Here is an 18312-nt window from a genome sequence, read left to right as displayed (position 1 = left end):
AAGTAAATGTAACGTCCCTTCTAACACGATGGAATTAGGGATTTTCCGGATTGCGTTCCCAAAAAAATATAGATGGCGCTATTCAGATTTAACGTGATAATTACCTATTTTCGCATTGTTCGGGGTACACATCATCATTATCAGCCGTACGACGCCCACTGCACCAGATCGGCGGTCCACCTTATAGCGGGCCTACTGAGCGGCGTCCGACGCATGGTCGCCATTCGAGAACCTTTCCGCCCCAGCGGCCATCGGTTCTCCTCGCTATGTGTCCTGCCCACTGCCACTTCAGCTTGGCAATTCTCCGAGTTATGTCGGTGACTTTAGTTCTCCCTCATTTCTGATTCTATCGAGCAGGGAAATACCGAGCATAGCTCTCTCCATTGCCCGCTGAGCGACACTGAGCCTCCTCACGAGACCCATAGTAAGCTCGGGGTACACAATTATTCAAAAATGTAATGTAGATAATGGCAGAGGCATAATTGTTGCTATCTATATTTCTTCACTTGATTTTGTTCAGAATAATAATAGATGGAAGATGTGTTGTGCCTGCGTGTAACAAGGGTCTGCTTTTTTTTTTTGACGTGACTTATTGTAGATTTGCCGCAGATGGCATTAACTACTTGGCCGGACAAATGGGGAGCGCTGAAGGCTCTCACCCGGGCAAGGGTCTGCATTTATACCCAAAAACAAAGATAAAAGTTGCTTATGGCGGTCCATGAAATTACAAGGTTAAACGTAGGAAAATCTCTGCCTACCTGAAAAGGCCCTCATTGGCAAGTGATCGTAATATTTACGTTTTTTACCAATAAGTTGCAAGATATGTAGTTTTATTATGGTGTTAAGCTAAACGGTATAAATATAATATATAATCGTGTCTATAAGCACATAGCTACACTACTCTTGAATAAATTGGACCACTTCGCTAAGTTTATGTTTCGCAAGGATTATTATAAAAAAGGAATGAAAAATAAATGTTATTTCCGTGTCATTTCTCAATGTTAACGTTCCAAATTCAAATTTAAAATTTAATTAAATTCGTGTTGTGACAAAAATCCGACAGTGTTTCGATTTTTTGATCATCATTTCCAATTAGCGTCAAATGGCGAAAAATGGCAAAATTGCTTAATGTTGAAATTGCATATTGTTAGATATACGTACTAGGTTTGGTCCGGCCATTTTGACGCTAATCATTCCTCCTTTTCAATGAGAAGTATAATAAACATTAGGACGGAAACATACATCGTAAGGTAAGAAATATACCCACGTAGCATACTCTACCAAGGAGGTAGTGGACAAAAGTCTAAAAGGGTCTGTAACTTTAGTTCGAATGTCAGTAGTTCGATGAATGCTTATTCGACTGAAATATTTTTTGAATTATTACCTATGTTTTTAACGAACGATCATTCTTCCGAGTCAACTTTGTATCGAACCCATCCTTTCCGACGAACGGTTGACCGAAGCATTCATCGAACAAGAAATGTGAGTTGTTCGATGAACGCTTCGGTCAACCGTTCGTCGGTAAAAAAGGGGTTCGATACAAAGTTGATTCGGAAGAATGATCATTCGTTAAAAAGGGTTTCGAAAAATATTTCAGTCGAATAAGCATTCATCGAACTACTGACATTCGAACTAAAGTTACAGACCCAGTATAAAAGCCATCTAAATAAAAAGTTCCCATTGTTTAAGGGTCATTGACTTGGTTCAAGGTCTATTGAAAGCGAACCAAAGACGGAAACTCGGAAGTAGTTCAAATCATAAATTCCTTTTTTTATAACAGTGTTTACCTCCAAAAGTATAACAACGAAAAGCAGGTATTACTTACATAAAACTTCCTATTACGACATAGCCGTCAACATTGAGTTTAAGCGCGTAAATAGGATTAATTGTCGACAAACATCCTCTATTTTTTTTTTTATTATATCTGTAACCTAATACGGTATTAAATAGAAATTACGCGCACGGCACAGAATCCAAATTCGCTTGAAAGTGGGCCGCGCAAACATTGCGGCGGACTGTTTGATTTAGCCACTCTCGCGCAACTTCTTAAGTAATGAATTTTGTAACGGACGGTAATTCAATTATGTTAGTTCCGTGTGGGAATGAAGAGTCTGCGGAAAATTGTGCCGGTTATCGGGAAATATGCTCTTTTTAGGGGTTCCGTACACAAACCGTATAAACTATTACTAAGGCTTCGCTGTCTGTCTGTCTGTCACCAGGTAGTAATCTCAAGGACCGCGACATCTCATCATCAGCCCATTAACGTCCCCACTGCTGGGGCACGGGCCTTCCCTGTGGATGGATAGGGAGATCGGGCCTTACACCATCACGCGGACCCAGTGCGGATTGATGGTTATTAACGACTGCTAATGCAGCCGGGACCAACGGCTTAACGTGCCTTCCGAAGCACGGAGGAGCTCGAAATGAAAACTTTTTTTGTGGTCACCCATCCTATGACTGGTCTTTGCGAAAGTTGCTTAACTTCAACAATCGCAGACCGAGCGCGTTTACCGCTGCGCCACCGAGCTCCTCATAGACAATATGAGTCTACCTAATGTTTTTTTCCTCAGTCAAAATGGTACGGAACCTTTCGTGCGCGAGTCCGACTTGCACTTGGTCGGATTTTTTTCGTGATTAATTCTAGATTTGTGTGAAATATTCTCTCGGATGTTTCAGATTGGTTGCTTCGCGTGGTAAAATGTATTTTATTGCGTTACAGAAGAGCTAGTAAGTAGGAACATTCCCAGGTAAAATACTTACTGATTAATTGCTAAGTAACATTAGTTGAATGAACCTTTTGAATTCCAAGATTAAAATGTTAGGATGTGGTAATACGTTGATTTGCAATGTGTTGCAAATTTTGTTCAGAATAAAAAAAAAATTGGATCTGCACAAGGCATTTACGTGAGTATTATGCAAAAATATAGACTTAGTGTAACTTTGTTTGTTTAAGTTGTACGTATTTCACAGGGTCCGCTTACCTAACCTGAAGATTTGACAGCTCCGGTTATATACAAAAGCGATTACCTGTCTGACCTTTCAACCCGAGAAGGGAAAACCAGCCCAAAACAGGTTAGGTCACATAACTCCGAAACGCATTTCACAAGTGTGTGGGTTTCCACAAAATGATTTCCTCCACCGATGAGCACGTGATAATCATTTATGATCCAAACATGAATTCGAAAAAGATGAAAAATGTTTTTTGCTGAATTCGAACCTACGACCTTACAGTGAGAGTCGAGCGTTCTTCCAACTGAGCTATGACCACACACAGAACCATTTAAGTATAAGACTTAAAACCCACGACCTCACAATCGAAACTCAAGTCCCAACGACACAATGGCGGGCTATTGTACGCTATTTTACTTCTAATATCGTTACATCAGGACATCCGACGTTCATTTCCCATGTTCGGAGATTTAATCTGGACAAAACAATGAGTAATTAGAGGAGTTGATACAAGTTACTGGCTGAGCTAGCTGGGAGGTCTGGCTGTAAATGGGTTTATTGTCAAATAAAAACCTGTTCTTCTCTTCTATCGTGGGGGTTGTGAGGTGGAGTACCAACCTGTATCATCATCATCATCATCAGCCGTACGACGCCCACTGCTGGGCATAGGCCTCCCCAACATTGTATATTAAATATATATTATAACAGAATCTTATCTCGACTGATACAACATTATTCTAATGAACTTCATAGCATAGCGCCGCGCATTGAAGCTATCTTCTTTTTCTATCGTATGGGTGGGTTGTATGGTGGATTACCAACAGTCAGGGTTACTATTAAGCCGCCAAAGGCCCCTGACATGGCTCATGTAACGACTACCAACTTACATCAGTAAGTAGTAACCGGGACCAACGGGTTGACGTGCCTTCCGAAGCATGGATCATGTTACTTTTTGGACAATCAGGTGATTAGCTTAATGTTCTAACCAAACTAGGGATCACAAAGTGATTTTTCTGATATGTCCCCACCAGGATTCCGGGAAAACCTATTGAACGAAGAACTTTCCAGACTACGTTCTTCAAAAATAATATAGATGGCGCTGTTGAGATTTAACGTGACAATTACCTATTTTCTCATTACTCGAGTACATAATTATTCAAAAATACAATGCATACATATATGCATATAGCCTGCAAGCAGGCTGAATACACTAAGGACATACATCATCACCATCAGCCGTACGACGCCCACTGCTGGGCATAGGCCTCCCCCAAGGATCTCCACGACGATCGGTCCTGCGCTGCCCGCATCCAGCGGCTTCCCGCGACCTTCACCAGATCGTCGGTCCACTTATTACTTATTAAGACCATTGTACTGTGTTCATGCAAATAAACGATCTATCTATCTATCATATATAAAAAGAATTGTTTCTTGATATTTGGAATACTATTATGTGTAGAATTATGTTGCTACCTGTATTGCTTCTCTTTATTTTGATCGGAATAATAAAGGGTGGAAAATGTGTACAACGAACTGAAAAGTATAAGAAAAACAGCAAAACAGTTTTTACCATAACTGTACTATAACGTCAAAGCTCGCTCGACGTAGAGGGAAAACAAGGCCGTAAAGAGACTCGCGAGAGTCGCCGTTCGGAGAGTCGCTGTCAACTCATCATTTAAACCCAAAAACAAAGATAAAAGATGCATAAGTCTGTTATCTACGTTACCTACTGAAAAAAGATATTTTTGAATTTGAATACATCAGATGCAAATTAATATAAGATAGTTAATATAAAGGTCATCATCATCAGCCCATTAACGTCCCCACTGCTGGGGCACGGGCCTTCCCTATGGTTGGATAGGGAGATCGGGCCTTAAACCATCACGCGGGCCCAGTGCGGATTGATGGTTATTAACGACTGCTAATGCAGCCGGGACCAACGGCTTAACGTGCCTTCCGAAGCACGGAGTCCTGTGACCGGCCTTTGCGAAAGTTGCTTAACTTCAACAATCGCAGACCGAGCGCGTTTACCGCTGCGCCACCGAGCTCCTCAATATAAATATACTTACTTACAATTAATATAATAATACTTAAAATTATATAAGATTTTTTATTTTATTTTAATATTTTATTTGATTGGACACTTAATAAGACACGGCGAATTTATTAAAAACATCATATAAGGGAAGCTACAAGGGAAGAGAGGAAGGGGAAGACCAAGAAGAGCTTACATGGAACAGATTAAAGAGAAGGCGAACGTCGTGTCTTATAAGGTACTTACTGAAGGAATTGGTCTTTGATAGACAAGGATGGAGAATGCTACACCGACAAGAGCATGGCTCTTAAATTAGTGATGATAATGACAATTAATATTAGGTATGTTGATATATATGTATACATAGGTACTGGGAAAGGTCCCCTCTCTCTCTTTTTCAAATCCCATCCATAATTTTCGACATAATTCCACAATGTAGCAATATCATCAACACGCATCAAAAAACTGACAAAGTTCTATCTTTTGTTTGTTTAATTAAATTACCTACAAATTAGTAGCCTTATTGCGAGGGTATTACCTTCAGGCGGTAACAATAGATAGAACCTTCTCATAGTGAACGAGAAGCCTTGAGTGATATGTTGATAGGCCCATAGCCATACATTATTAGTATGCTTTGTTTTAATTGCGAGTTAGGGTTATAAATTGGCCATATACATATCAGTGCGTTGTGATCGGACAAAGCAAGGTAAATAAGGTTCTGAAAGGTTAAGTACCTATTTATTATATGATTGTGGATTGATGAATTACTCATAGTTTATTCCCACTTACAGTTATATTATAATAGAAATAAAATGGCGAGGGAAAACTAGTTAACGAAAACATTAATCTAAATTACAATCCAATTTTATTTCTTTTGACGTGACTTATTGTAGATTCGCCGGGCATTAAATACTTGGCCAGGCAAATGAGAAGCGCCGAGGGCTCTCGCCTGGTACTTTTTTTTTGACGTGACTTATTGTAGATTTGCCGCAGATGGCATTAACTACTTGGCCGGACAAATGGGGAGCGCTGAGGTCTCTCACCCGGTACAAAATTTAAGACAACAGGCCTGAGGGTGCCCAGTTGAACGCGAACCTCAGATCAGGGTGTCGTCTGAGAGGAAGAATATTTGAAAGAGTTAATCGACCCTAGTGGGTCGATAGCGATAAGCGCTGAATGAGGGAATCTCGCCCGGTACAAAATTTATAGAATGCCCAGTTGGGCGCCAAGTTCGGCACAGGACGCCGTGTGAGAGGATTAAATTTGAAAAAAATAATCAAAAAAGGAGATATTTTTCACATCTTTTCAATGTAGGTTTTCTTACATACATACATAAACTCACGTCCGTAATCCTTAATGGGGTGCGCAGAGCCACAAGTAATCAAAGACAACTTGCAGCCACTGTTGATACGATGTCGTAAGCTGGATATGGTGAACCTTATGGTGATAAGGGATCAGCCTATCACCCATAACATTAGTCCATCATGTTAGAGGACACAATCCCTCTGTCGATTTTTACGACATGCCCGGGAAGACAAGCAGCTGAACGTGTTCTATGTTTTTTTATTCGCTCCCAGAGCAGCATAGATTAGGTTTTCTTATATAAACTTAGTTCCTTACACTCCCGGGGCCATGACATGCACAGTTTTCGCGCTCCTCCGGAGCCTATGAGGCACCCTGTCGAGTATCAATTATCAACTATTGTTACTTAAATCAAGCTTCATTGTCCCCTTAAATAACTTACTGCTTGAAACGATGTAACAAAAAAAAATTAGATCATTTAATTCCCTAGTAAATACCTAAAAATACAATCTATAGTGTGTCTAACAATGGTTGTAATAGGAACTAATTTAAGCCGAGATTATTTCCACTCTCTCTCAAACATTTCATTAAACTGTTGTGAATCAATTCTTTGAGCTGCTGAATTCATTATTCGCCTTACAGTATCAATATTTACGTAAACTGAATTTCGGGTGGCAGTTTTAGTCACAGCCTTTCTAGATTTTTGACGTAATACCTATTATTTTTTTATTATTATTTACAGGTGGAGGACAGGAGTCCTAGTACGGCTTTGAAATACTCTGGGCGCCATCCCACTCGCGTCAGAGTACTGCGGGGCGGAAGGCAAGAGGGAAACCACTGCCCTATTTTCTATTCTAGGTACTAAAACTCTGACTACTTGTATTACTAACAATAAATTTGAATTTGAATCAACCACTTAACTAAAATTAAGTTTACTAAAGTCACTTGAGAAAAGAGCTTCCCTAAGCAAGATAATTAGACTTAGTAAGATGATCCATGCTTTGGCTTTCGACCTGTTTCGTAAATATTCAAATTCCCTTTTTAAATAAACGATTAAAAAGCACAACTCAGCACCTGTACATAACCTCGACCAGTTGTTTATCCAGCGTAAGGTCGCTCAAGGAAAACCGGGGCACCTTTTAAATTGGCGACATAAACAAATATCTTCAATGCTCTTTTATTTTACCCAACCAGACAAATATATTGAAGTTCTTTTTTTAAATTCATTTTGCCACTGGCGATATTCCTTCGACTTAATTATTGGCATAAATAGTACTTATTAATAATATTTGTATTGGCAACATCAACTGAAATCTTTCTTAAGGTGGTAACAATTTTTGTAATCTGTCTTCCTGTGTACGTAACAAGAATATAGTGTAAAGTAGTGCTTTATTACCAAAAACCCTAGCAAGTGCCTCTCTTAAGACCTTACACTATTAAGACTCGCTCAATTTGCATATTTCAAGGGCTAGAGCCACGAGTAATCAAAGACGACTTGCAAGCACTGTTGACACGAATTCCTGAGATGAATATATGAAGAACCTTATAAAGAGAAAATATAATCGAAAAAAAATGTGACTCGGACGGGACTTGAACCCGTAGCTCTTGTCAAGCCGGTACGAGGGTGTTAACCATTACACCACCGGGTCCTCCTCTGTCCATGCGAAACTCTGTCGATCTATATCGTCATTAAGCCGACGCCCCTTTAGGTACTGGTTTTTTTTTTGACGTGACTTATTGTAGATTTGCCGCAGATGGCATTAACTACTTGGCCGGACAAATGGGGAGCGCTAAAGGCCCTCACCCGATACAACGTTTAAGACAACAGGCCTGAGGCGAACCTCGGCTCAGGGCGTCGTCTGAGAGGAAAAATATTTGAAAGAATTAATCGACCCTAGTGGCTCGATAGCGATAAGCGCTGAATGAGGGAAATCGTCGACCACGCCGGCGGGGTCGGTATCTGGATTTATGTTGAAATCATTTAACAATATGCAATTTCAACATTAATCAATTGGTCCCGCATTTTGATGCTAATAATAGATTTCCCTAAGCACGGGTATGTGAATAGCACTCAAATAAAAATCATTAAAGAACCTTATAGCAACAAGGGATCAGCCTATCGTCCATATCATTACTCTGTCATGTTTGAGATGACACAATCTGTCTGTAAGATTTTACGACATGCCCGGGAAGAGTAGCAACTGAATGTGTTCTGTTTTTATTTCGAACATAGAAGTTGAGCAACGAATTAATATGTAAATGTTGAATGTATTGGCATGTGCCATGCGTTAAGCTTTATGTTAAATCTATTACACCTAATATGTCAATATATATGTATATTAATAACACAAGGCCAACTAGTAAGATGATTAAACAGTACCTATAATTTGGCACCTGTGGTGGGTAGTAGCATAGAATACTACGTAACTAGCGACTCGCCCCGGCTTCGCTCGGGTGCAATGCTGAGGAAAAAATGAAATTATTTACGACATCACATTTAAAAACCTCAATAATTACAGTATTTCTCCACTATTTAATGAAAGTTGTTATACATTTAAATCTTCCTCTTAAATCACTCTATCTATTAAAAAAAAAACCGCATCAAAATCCGTTGCGTAGTTTTAAAGATTTAAGCGTACATAGGGATATAGGGACAGAAAAAGCGACTTCGTTTTATACTATGTAGTGATAATAGGTACGGTCACGAGCATTATGTATACACTTTGGTACCATGTCACATTAACTTTTTTGACAAACTGAACTGTAAGTCTCACTAAATGTCAAATATGTTAGTGCGACAGAGTCCTAAAGTGGGTACATTATATTGCTCATGACTGTACTTCGTATAGAAGGGACAACTCCGCCCCCCGCACCTATACAAGTTGGGAGCAAGTTTAAATTATCTTAATATTATATGAACATAACCGCTTAGCCGAGTTTTACAATATTTCCTTCACCGCTGAGCACTTGATAATATAATATGTTCCAAACATTAATTCGAAAACAAATTCGACATACATTGGTTTAGGCCTGGATTCGAACCTGCGACCTTAAAGTGAGAGGCAAGAGTTCTACCAAGTGGGCTACCAATGCTCTTTGAAATTACAAGTCTACAGCCTCGTTATACTCGTTATTAATATATGCATATTTGAAATACAAAGAGCGACTGGTAATCTAATCGCCTAGTCGTCAAAATCGTTCAACAAGTTTGAGTTTAGCGCATACTTCTGCCGTGACTGTCATGTCAGGTGGACATATCGTCACGAAGCTTACCGGTTGGCATTGCCTGACCACACCCTTGAGGCGCAAGGCACCCTTCTACTCACAAACCTGTTTTGAACGTTTTACATAGTTATGTTGTTCGTACCGTGTGAGGCGAGCCATTTCTTTTTGACGTGACTTATTGTACATTTACCGCAGATGGCATTAACTACTTGGCCGGACAAATGGGAAGCGCTGAACGCTCTCACCCGGTACAACGTTTAAGACAACAGGCCTGAGGGTGTCCAGTTGGGCGCGAACCTCGGGCGTCGTCTGAAAGTAAAAATATTTGAAAGAATTAATCGACCCTATCGCGTCAGTGGGTCGATAGCGATAAGCGCTGATAGGGAAAGCGTCGACCATGCCGGCGGGGTCGGTATCGGGGTCCTGGTGTGTTTGGTGTCTCGAGCTGATTGGCCGAGGCGAGTCAATGAAACGTTTCGGATGTTCTGTAGGGCAACGTGATAAAGTTATCGATCGATTCAATAAATTTTGTCGAAATCAATAAGACAGATTTATTAAAGATTAGATTTAAAGCATGTTCCTTTAATTACAAATTATTTAATACAATATATTGTTTAAGATCTTTCTTCTTCTTTGCGAGTCGATGGCGATCGATAAAAAATTTTTGCTGACGAATAATTGGCCATGCTCACGGCATTGTCAGTGGCTTCGTGAAGGTCTTTAATAAGTACAACTTGTAGTACTACATATTAAAGCCCTAAGGCACTTAGGACAGCACAAAAGGAAGATCTTTTGTGTCACTCTAGAACGAATAAATTTTATTTCATTTTATAAGTTTGTTTTTTCCCTAACATGCGTGAAACCCTCATAACATAACATAACAAATACTTTATTGCACAAACAGAAAAAAACAAAATACAAAACAAAAGAGAAATAAATGAGTACAATACGGCGACCTTATTGCTAAGTAGCAATCTCTTCCAGGCAACCTTTAAGTATATGACATATTGAATATTATGTAATATAGCGGGATAGTGCAGCATGGAAATACTTGTACGTATAAAAATAAATACACTTTCGACTACATAAACTACATAATAATAATACACATGATTATAATTTTTATCATAAATAAATATCACTACTTAAACTACTACATATACTATGGAAGAAAAGGAGCTTTATTAAAAAAGGTTTATTAAATAAAGATTAAAAAAAAAGGTTTTGCTATTATAAGATTTCAAATACGCTTTCAACATTTGATATAAAACTTTTACTTTACATTTTTACACAAAGACCTAGCTAACTTAGTGCTTACAGTTTATGATGCAAGAAAATAAATAGACAGGAAAAATACAATTGATCTTTCGTAAAATAAATGTAAATAATATCGAAACTAAGCAACCGTTACAAAAGGCAATCAGAGCTGGAATGTTGTTTTATCTAGTACCTATATAGCCGTATAGAAATAGCTAGAAAAAGTCTTACTGTAAACGCAATAGCGTATCTATTATAAGTCAATAACACACTGCTGCTAGAGCAATTATAAAAAGTGCACAAATTCTAGTTATGTGCACAGTATGTAATGTTTTTGAATTCTAGATTATGACACTCCATACAAAAATCTCAATTGGGTATTTCACTGGGTCAAAGATAAATAAAAAAATGCTAATCTAGATATAAAAGCCAGTCTAAGATGTCAAAAATCTATCTCATTTTACTTTTCGACTTATTTTCGAAGTATATTTCTGAATTAAGTAAAAAATTTAAAAATAAATTTATATATTCACAAAAAGAAAAAAAATTCTGACTCGGACGGGACTTAAACCCACAGCTCTTGTTAAGGCATTTCGCAGCGGCATGTAAGTAAGTAAGTAATGTAAGGCATGGACAGTAGGAGAACCCGGTGGTGTAATGGTTAACACGCTCGTCCCGATTTTATAATATATTATATTATTTTTTGGTTGTGACCGTGAGTTGTTTTTAGGGTTCCGTAGCCTAATGGCACCCCCCCCCCCTGTAACTTCTAAAATAAGAGGAGGATGAAACTAAAAAATATATAAGATGTAGATTAGCATGCCAACTACCAACGAAAATTGGTTTGAAACAGATCTAGTAAGTAGTTTTTTTAATACATCATAAATCGTAAACCGTAATTTACTTCCATAGTTAAAACATCAAAAGTTACTACGAACTAAAAAAAACTTTTACATTATGTTACTTGCTGTTACGGAACCCTTCATGGGCGAGTCCGACTCGCACTTGGCCGCTTTTTTTCTCGCTCGGCCACGACCAAAAAATAAAAAAATAAAAATTTAACTTTTTTTTATTACTATTTTTACATAACTAAACTATTATATAACGCCAATAGCTTTGACATTTGAAGGACAACAACATTTTTTAGGTTTGCAATCAAGAAGTTAAGACAAAGAGCAAAGAAAAGCGGATATTAAGTTATTAAATAACATTTTAATTTCTTGGTTTTTTTTATTGTTCATTCATTGATTGGCGATAGAAAGTACTTTTGATACTCTCACGTAACAAATAATTTCAAATGTACACACCTACACAGCAATTATCGAAAATGTCAGCTGGCAACATTTTTTACTTCATCTTTCGCTTTAAGCGATATGGCCGCCATTTCCAATGTACTAAAATATTTCCTTTTATTTTGGTGCAATAAAGTACATTTACATGAGTCACGTCAGGGGCCTTTGGCGGCTGAATAGCAACCCTAACACCAGGGTTGATCAGGTTGGTAAACCACCTCACAACCCACACGATAGAAGAAGAAGAGTTAGATACAACAGTATATTAAATAGTCATGTAGCACTTAATATTATATCCGTATATCATAAATTAAAAGTCACTATTACTTTGTATTACAAAGCAGAAGCAAGAAACTAGCAAGAAATGATTTGTTGTACGGAATAAAAAGCTGATTACGCGCGTTGATGTCTTTTGTATGGAGGCACGTGTGAATACACTCTCACTTTGAATAAGCTTCTATTGAAGACTGTATGAAAGAAATGTTATATGAAAGCTTTGTAAGCTTCATTTGTTGTATAAACAAGTGTAATCCGTTTGCGAATGAAAGCTTCACTACATAGTATAAAACAAAGTCGCTTTTTCTGTCCCTATATCCCTATGTACGCTTAAATCTTTAAAACTACTCAACGGACTTTGATGCGGTTTTTTTAATAGAGTGATTCAAGAGAAAAGTTTATAAATATGTATAATAAATAATGGACAAATTCAGTTATTTTTGAGGTTTTTAAGGTGATGTCGTAAATAATTTAATTTTTTCGTCGGCATTGCACCCGAGCGAAGCCGGGGCGGATCGCTAGTTTTATTGTAAATGCCGACTATGGGAGACAAAACTTAAATTAATTTTAGTGTAAGACCTTTAAAATAGTGCCGTCCTTCACTTACGACGAGTGCAAGAAAGAGATAAAGCTAGTTTTAGAACTGTCAAACTAGATTTTTTTTTTGTTTTCCCCGAAGGGTAAGGCAAAGGGAACTATGCCCATACAGTCATGTCTTACGTATTTTTTTCTTGATGATTAATGAAATGATGAAAGGTGATGATGATGAAACCTAAGCCCCCACCCTCGGAGTAGACTCCTACTCCGAACCCCAAACGAATTAACTCAAAAGTCCGCATAAACTTTCGAGTTATGAAGCGGCTTCCTGCCACGAAGCGAAAATAGGCAGATACACTTTGTTTATTGAATACTCCAATATAATAACACTCGCGAATGTCTTCCGACTAACTTAATGCGATCATTAACCACAAAACACCACTTCGTATTAATTATTTAGATTATTCAATGAAGAAAGCAACTGTCCCGTTCCCGTTTCCCGCCAAAAAGCCCTTCAAACTAGATCAAAATTACTAGCTATTTGACATTTGTCCCCCCCCCCCCCCCCCATTATATAATTTTTTACCCAACCAAGAATCGAACCAGACACTTCTAGTTGATTGTTCCTTTTCTCCGTTTCAGGTACGAAACCTTGGTGTATTCATTAAAGCTAGCTTCCTCAACGCTCCTTATTTTTCCGGCCAAGTAGTTTTAATACCATATGCGGCATCAAAAAAAAATAATCAAAAAACATCCTAAAGCACATTTTTCCCTCTCTATAAATAGAACGTATCTCTTCACCGCAAACATTTAAAAGGTCATCTAAACCAGCTTTTAACAAATTCATTCTAAATTCAAAAATATACTTTTGTCTTATCCGCCTAAAACTACTGCAGCGTCTCACAACCTTATACAGCCTTGGGAGAGAAGCTGCAAGAAATACTCGACACAGAGCCCTAGACATTCTTAAAAAAACAACAAAAGTCTGTGTTGAATGTAAATTCCAGTGAATACCGCCGACATATTTACACGCTATTTATAGATGCCATACAACCTTCGTATCAAGCTGGTAGTCAGCGGCTGAACTCCATATAATATACTTACTGCGTATTTTCTGTTCAGAGTGAAATAGGCTACTTGCCAACCTATTGTGTATAATAGTGTTTCCTCACGATGTTTTCCTTCACCGCTGAGCATGTGATAGGTAATCTTTCTGATCCAAACATAAATTCGTAATCAAAATTGAAAATCGTTGGTTTAGACTGTGCTGGGATTTGAACTTGCGACCTCACAATGAGAGGCGAGCATATTCCCACTGGCTTACCACGTCTCTTAATAAACAATTTCATTAAGTAGGTATAAGTATTCTTAAGTGAGAAGTGTGGATATTTAGTTCATGTTACGATGAATGCACCACTGACTACCCCAATCGGGATATAGCCGTGAGCTTATGCGAGTATTTTTACTTCGGTATCTGACTATAGATACAACACAAACACAGTAACTTGCGAGGTGAGTACAATGTGTTGGGTTCAATACGACGAGCCGGAATCTTAGCGACGGGGAATGCGCTGGCGCAGCCAAGGACGCGCGCCGACGACGACTTCGAACTAACATTTATTATTATACAAAATCAATAAAACCAGTAGAGTTTTGGTTTGTAAGGTTAAACTATTACATAACATAACAGCCTATATACGTCCCACTGCTGGGCACAGGCCTCCCCTCAATCAACCGGAGGGGGAATGGAGCATACTCCACCACCAGTTGGTACAAATGTCTGTACGGCTATTCTTATTCAAAGCACGGAATCATCTTACTTTTTTTTTTCATCTTTTTTGTTTGAGCCATGTCAGGGGCCTTTGGCGGCTCAATCATAACCCTGACACCAGGGTTGATGACGTTGGTATTCCACCTCACAACCCGACACCCGACCTCACAACGTGTGGGTACACGATAAGAAGAAGATCTTACTTTTTTGGACAATAAGGTGATTCATGCGTGCAAACCTCACAATTATTATGGTTTAAACCATTGATTTATAAAGGTATGCTACTATTGCATTAACTGTATGTACGTATAGAGCTCAAGAGGCATATATTCTGATTTGTTTAGATCTATAAAGTTTTCAGCAACTTATAGTATAGTTCTATAAGTATCAATAAAAACCGCAGTTTTATCTAGGTAGATATAATAATATCTCCCCAAAACTAAAATTTACATTTAAGACAATTAAAATAATTTACAAATTTAACTATAAAAATATTGTACCTAGCAACAGGTCAGAGGTATTATAAAAACTCGATCATTATTCTAATGATCTTACAACAATCTCGATATAAATGGCATAGAATTAATATCGCTAAACGATATCTAATATCCTCCTGTGAATGCGAAATGGACCGCAAATAGATAAAACAATAATTATGGAATGTTAAGTAGATTTTTAATTATGTAAGTATTAAAATAAAAATTAATGATGTAGCTTAGTTGAAAAACCAGCTATACAAGGGCAAAATGGTCCACATTCTAAGTCTGCACGGGAACCACTCCAAAAACGTCAAAATTCATTTCTTTTTTCTTTTTAACGTGGCCAAAATTCTTTCGCTGACTTATAACTCTATCGATACAGTATAAAAATATATTTTTCGTCGTCTTCTTCGTAGTATTCAAATAGCTTAATCTTAAACAACATTTTCTCTTTGACAGCCCTTCTTTAATTTCTTACGCAAATACAAATGCGAAACGGACTCTACTCGTAAAACACATAAACCGTCGCCTACGCATAACCAAACAGAGAAATCTGCAATCGGGAGAAATTCCGATTCAAAATACTCGATTATGCCTGATTAAATTATCAACCAGTTAGTTATTTAACTGCTTTCGTCAGCCTTGAGAAAATACGATGATTCGGCCAGTTACCTAATAACTAGTATGGTAATAGCTTTATAATAACCTGTTACGATATGTAAGTATAATTATGTATTTTTAAACTTTTGGACTCCGCAACGAGACTACTTTCTTTTATTAATACAGCGATATAGTATAAATTTAATTTAATATAAATTAAATTGGAAAATATTAACATGAATTTGTATGTTAACAAATAAATATTAAACTTAATTTAAAAAATAAGACGTGACACTTACCATTTTCAATAACATATCACTGAACTTTCTCCTACTGGAGTTCCTCATGTCGTAAAATTTTTAATAATACATTAATGTCATCAATGTAAAAAATCCTTCAGAAGTTGACTATCAATATTCCATCCACTACCGCTTCCACTTCACAACATCACAGTAAAATATTCGTTGCACTATAAAAAACCCTCCAAAAAATGGAACTGGCACGCGCGTGAAAAAGAAAGAAATAAAAAAAGTTTCGCGTTCGAAGTTCGAATTTTACTCGTTTAAGCGGGAAACGACAACTAGCGCGGGCTGCGCGCCACAGACTGCCAAGATGGCGGGCTTTTTTTGACGGTTCACACGAGTCGATTCACTTTCTACGACCTTACGGGCGGCGTATGCGACTGTAATTAAGCAAAAAGTTTACGTAACCCGGCCCGCTCGATGTAACCTACGTCAATTTCGATTTCCGCAAATATTTTATTGCAATTTTCTAATTAACTTTTTTTTATTTTGCGTGCGTCAATCATGGTGCCAACCTAATGTCAATAAGTAAAGATTCCAGAACTTTAATAACCATTCTACGTACGTTCAGTTTTGAGTATTTAAGTAAGTAGGTTTAGTTTTCCGCTCCAACTCTTATGCACATCAATTGTGGTTCCTCTTCAATCGCCCGCAAAATTTGAATGATATTTCATAATGTGGTCAAATGGTAATAAACGATGCTTGTTGAGGGTCTTGTAGTCTATTCTCTAGGTACTTACTTGTCTACATACAAAGCTATTACTTCAAGCTAATAATATAAACTTCCGCCAAATAAATAAACTAATGTCTAAACGTGGTAGAGTCGTTGTGCCCGTGGCGAAATCGTAGCGCCACCTATTTGATCTGACATTATATTGTTCGAGGTATCGGGTCCGATGAATTGGGTAGTTAGTGTAATGAGGCCTTAAAAAAATATTGTTTGCCATAATCAGCACCATAATTATACACTAAGATGGTTTTGTTGAGTTATAGATATATCAATTTCATTTTCGTGGGCTATAACTGTTTAAGTTCAATGATCGACCTCACACACCCTAGTTTGGCTATAAGTACTTAATTAAGTTTATAAACTCAAATGGCTACAATCATTGGCATTAAAAACCACGCAATTAAAAAAAATACGTAAAATTAAAATTGCGTAACCATGGTTATGCAATTAGCTGTGACAACTTTTTTACAACTTACACAGAAGACACACCTTTTTCGCTCTGTTCACCTTATTTCTCATAGAAATCTCTTCCAGACGACCGAGAAAGAAATAAGCTTGTGCCCAGCAGTGGGACATATACCTATAGGTAGTTTATATTAAAACTAATAGGTACTTTACCTTTTCCTATATTCCCTAATGTAAAATCTAATGCCAGGAAACGTTTAAACACTCCAAAACTACAGGCTTGTAAAATACTTCAGAGCAACTTTTTAGGGTTCCTTGCCGAGACGAGACCTCATTAAAACCCATGATGGCCCCGATTCCTGCAGACACCTCCTAATTTTACTTTAAGTTATACCTGTCATTTTCTTATCCGCCGAAAAGGAAAGGGACGGATTGACAGCTCTTAATTTTAGGAAGAATGAGTAAATGAATAAATAACCTGGGCGAATCAAAAAGGTATGTCGCTGGTATGTAATCCTTTTGACGTGCTGTCTAATTAATATATCCCACTAATCACTATCACATATAAACCCACACGATAGAAGAAGAATAAATTAAAATAAATAAAATATCTTACGGACCCCTCGGTACGTAAGTGTAATTCGCATTAGCGGGGTTTTTTTTAATTACTCCTAGGCGCGGTTGTCACGCGGCATTCTACTACATATTGGCGTTTTTGTCCAGTGATCGGCTATACCTATGATCTAGGACATACGAAGGCTAGAAAGAGAAGGGCTAAATACGTTAGGTTTTCGACACGCATGACCGAGATATTGACTGCAGTATTTTAAACATTTCTTGTCTAGGTCGTTTTTTTTCCTTTCACCAATTCAAGTGTCAGGCTAAGATCTTTATGACCATGTCACACCCCGGACACTAACTACCAACGGCCTCCGTGGTCCAGTTGTTTGAGCGTTGGGCTCACGATCCGGAGGTCCCGGGTTCAAATTCCGGTGGGGACACATCATGAAAATCACTTTGTGATCCCTAGTTTGCTTATAAATAGGACATTACAGGCTGATCACCTTCACCAATTGGGCGCGAAACTATGCTCAGAGCGTCGTCTGAGAAAAATATATTTGAAAGAATTAATCGACTCTTAGCTTCAGCTTA

The 18312-nt window shown here is 37.9% G+C and overlaps 1 protein-coding gene across 1 annotated transcript in view; it reads right to left on the bottom strand.

Moving 5' to 3' along the window:
• LOC126372089 (mucin-5AC) overlaps window positions 1–16312 on the bottom strand; it is a 119507-nt gene extending 103195 nt beyond the window's left edge. Inside the window, exon 1 of the mRNA XM_050017628.1 lies at window positions 16023–16312. Within this exon, the coding sequence (XP_049873585.1) occupies window positions 16023–16070 (48 nt within the window). The 5' untranslated portion in view covers window positions 16071–16312. The remainder of the gene's footprint in view (window positions 1–16022) is intronic.
• Between the last annotated feature and the right edge of the window lie 2000 nt (window positions 16313–18312).

Source organism: Pectinophora gossypiella, chromosome 13 (assembly GCF_024362695.1).
Source record: "Pectinophora gossypiella chromosome 13, ilPecGoss1.1, whole genome shotgun sequence".
Lineage (NCBI taxonomy): Eukaryota > Metazoa > Arthropoda > Insecta > Lepidoptera > Gelechiidae > Pectinophora > Pectinophora gossypiella.
The sequence above is the reverse complement of the archived record's forward strand: the minus strand, read 5'-3'. Positions and strand labels throughout refer to the sequence as shown.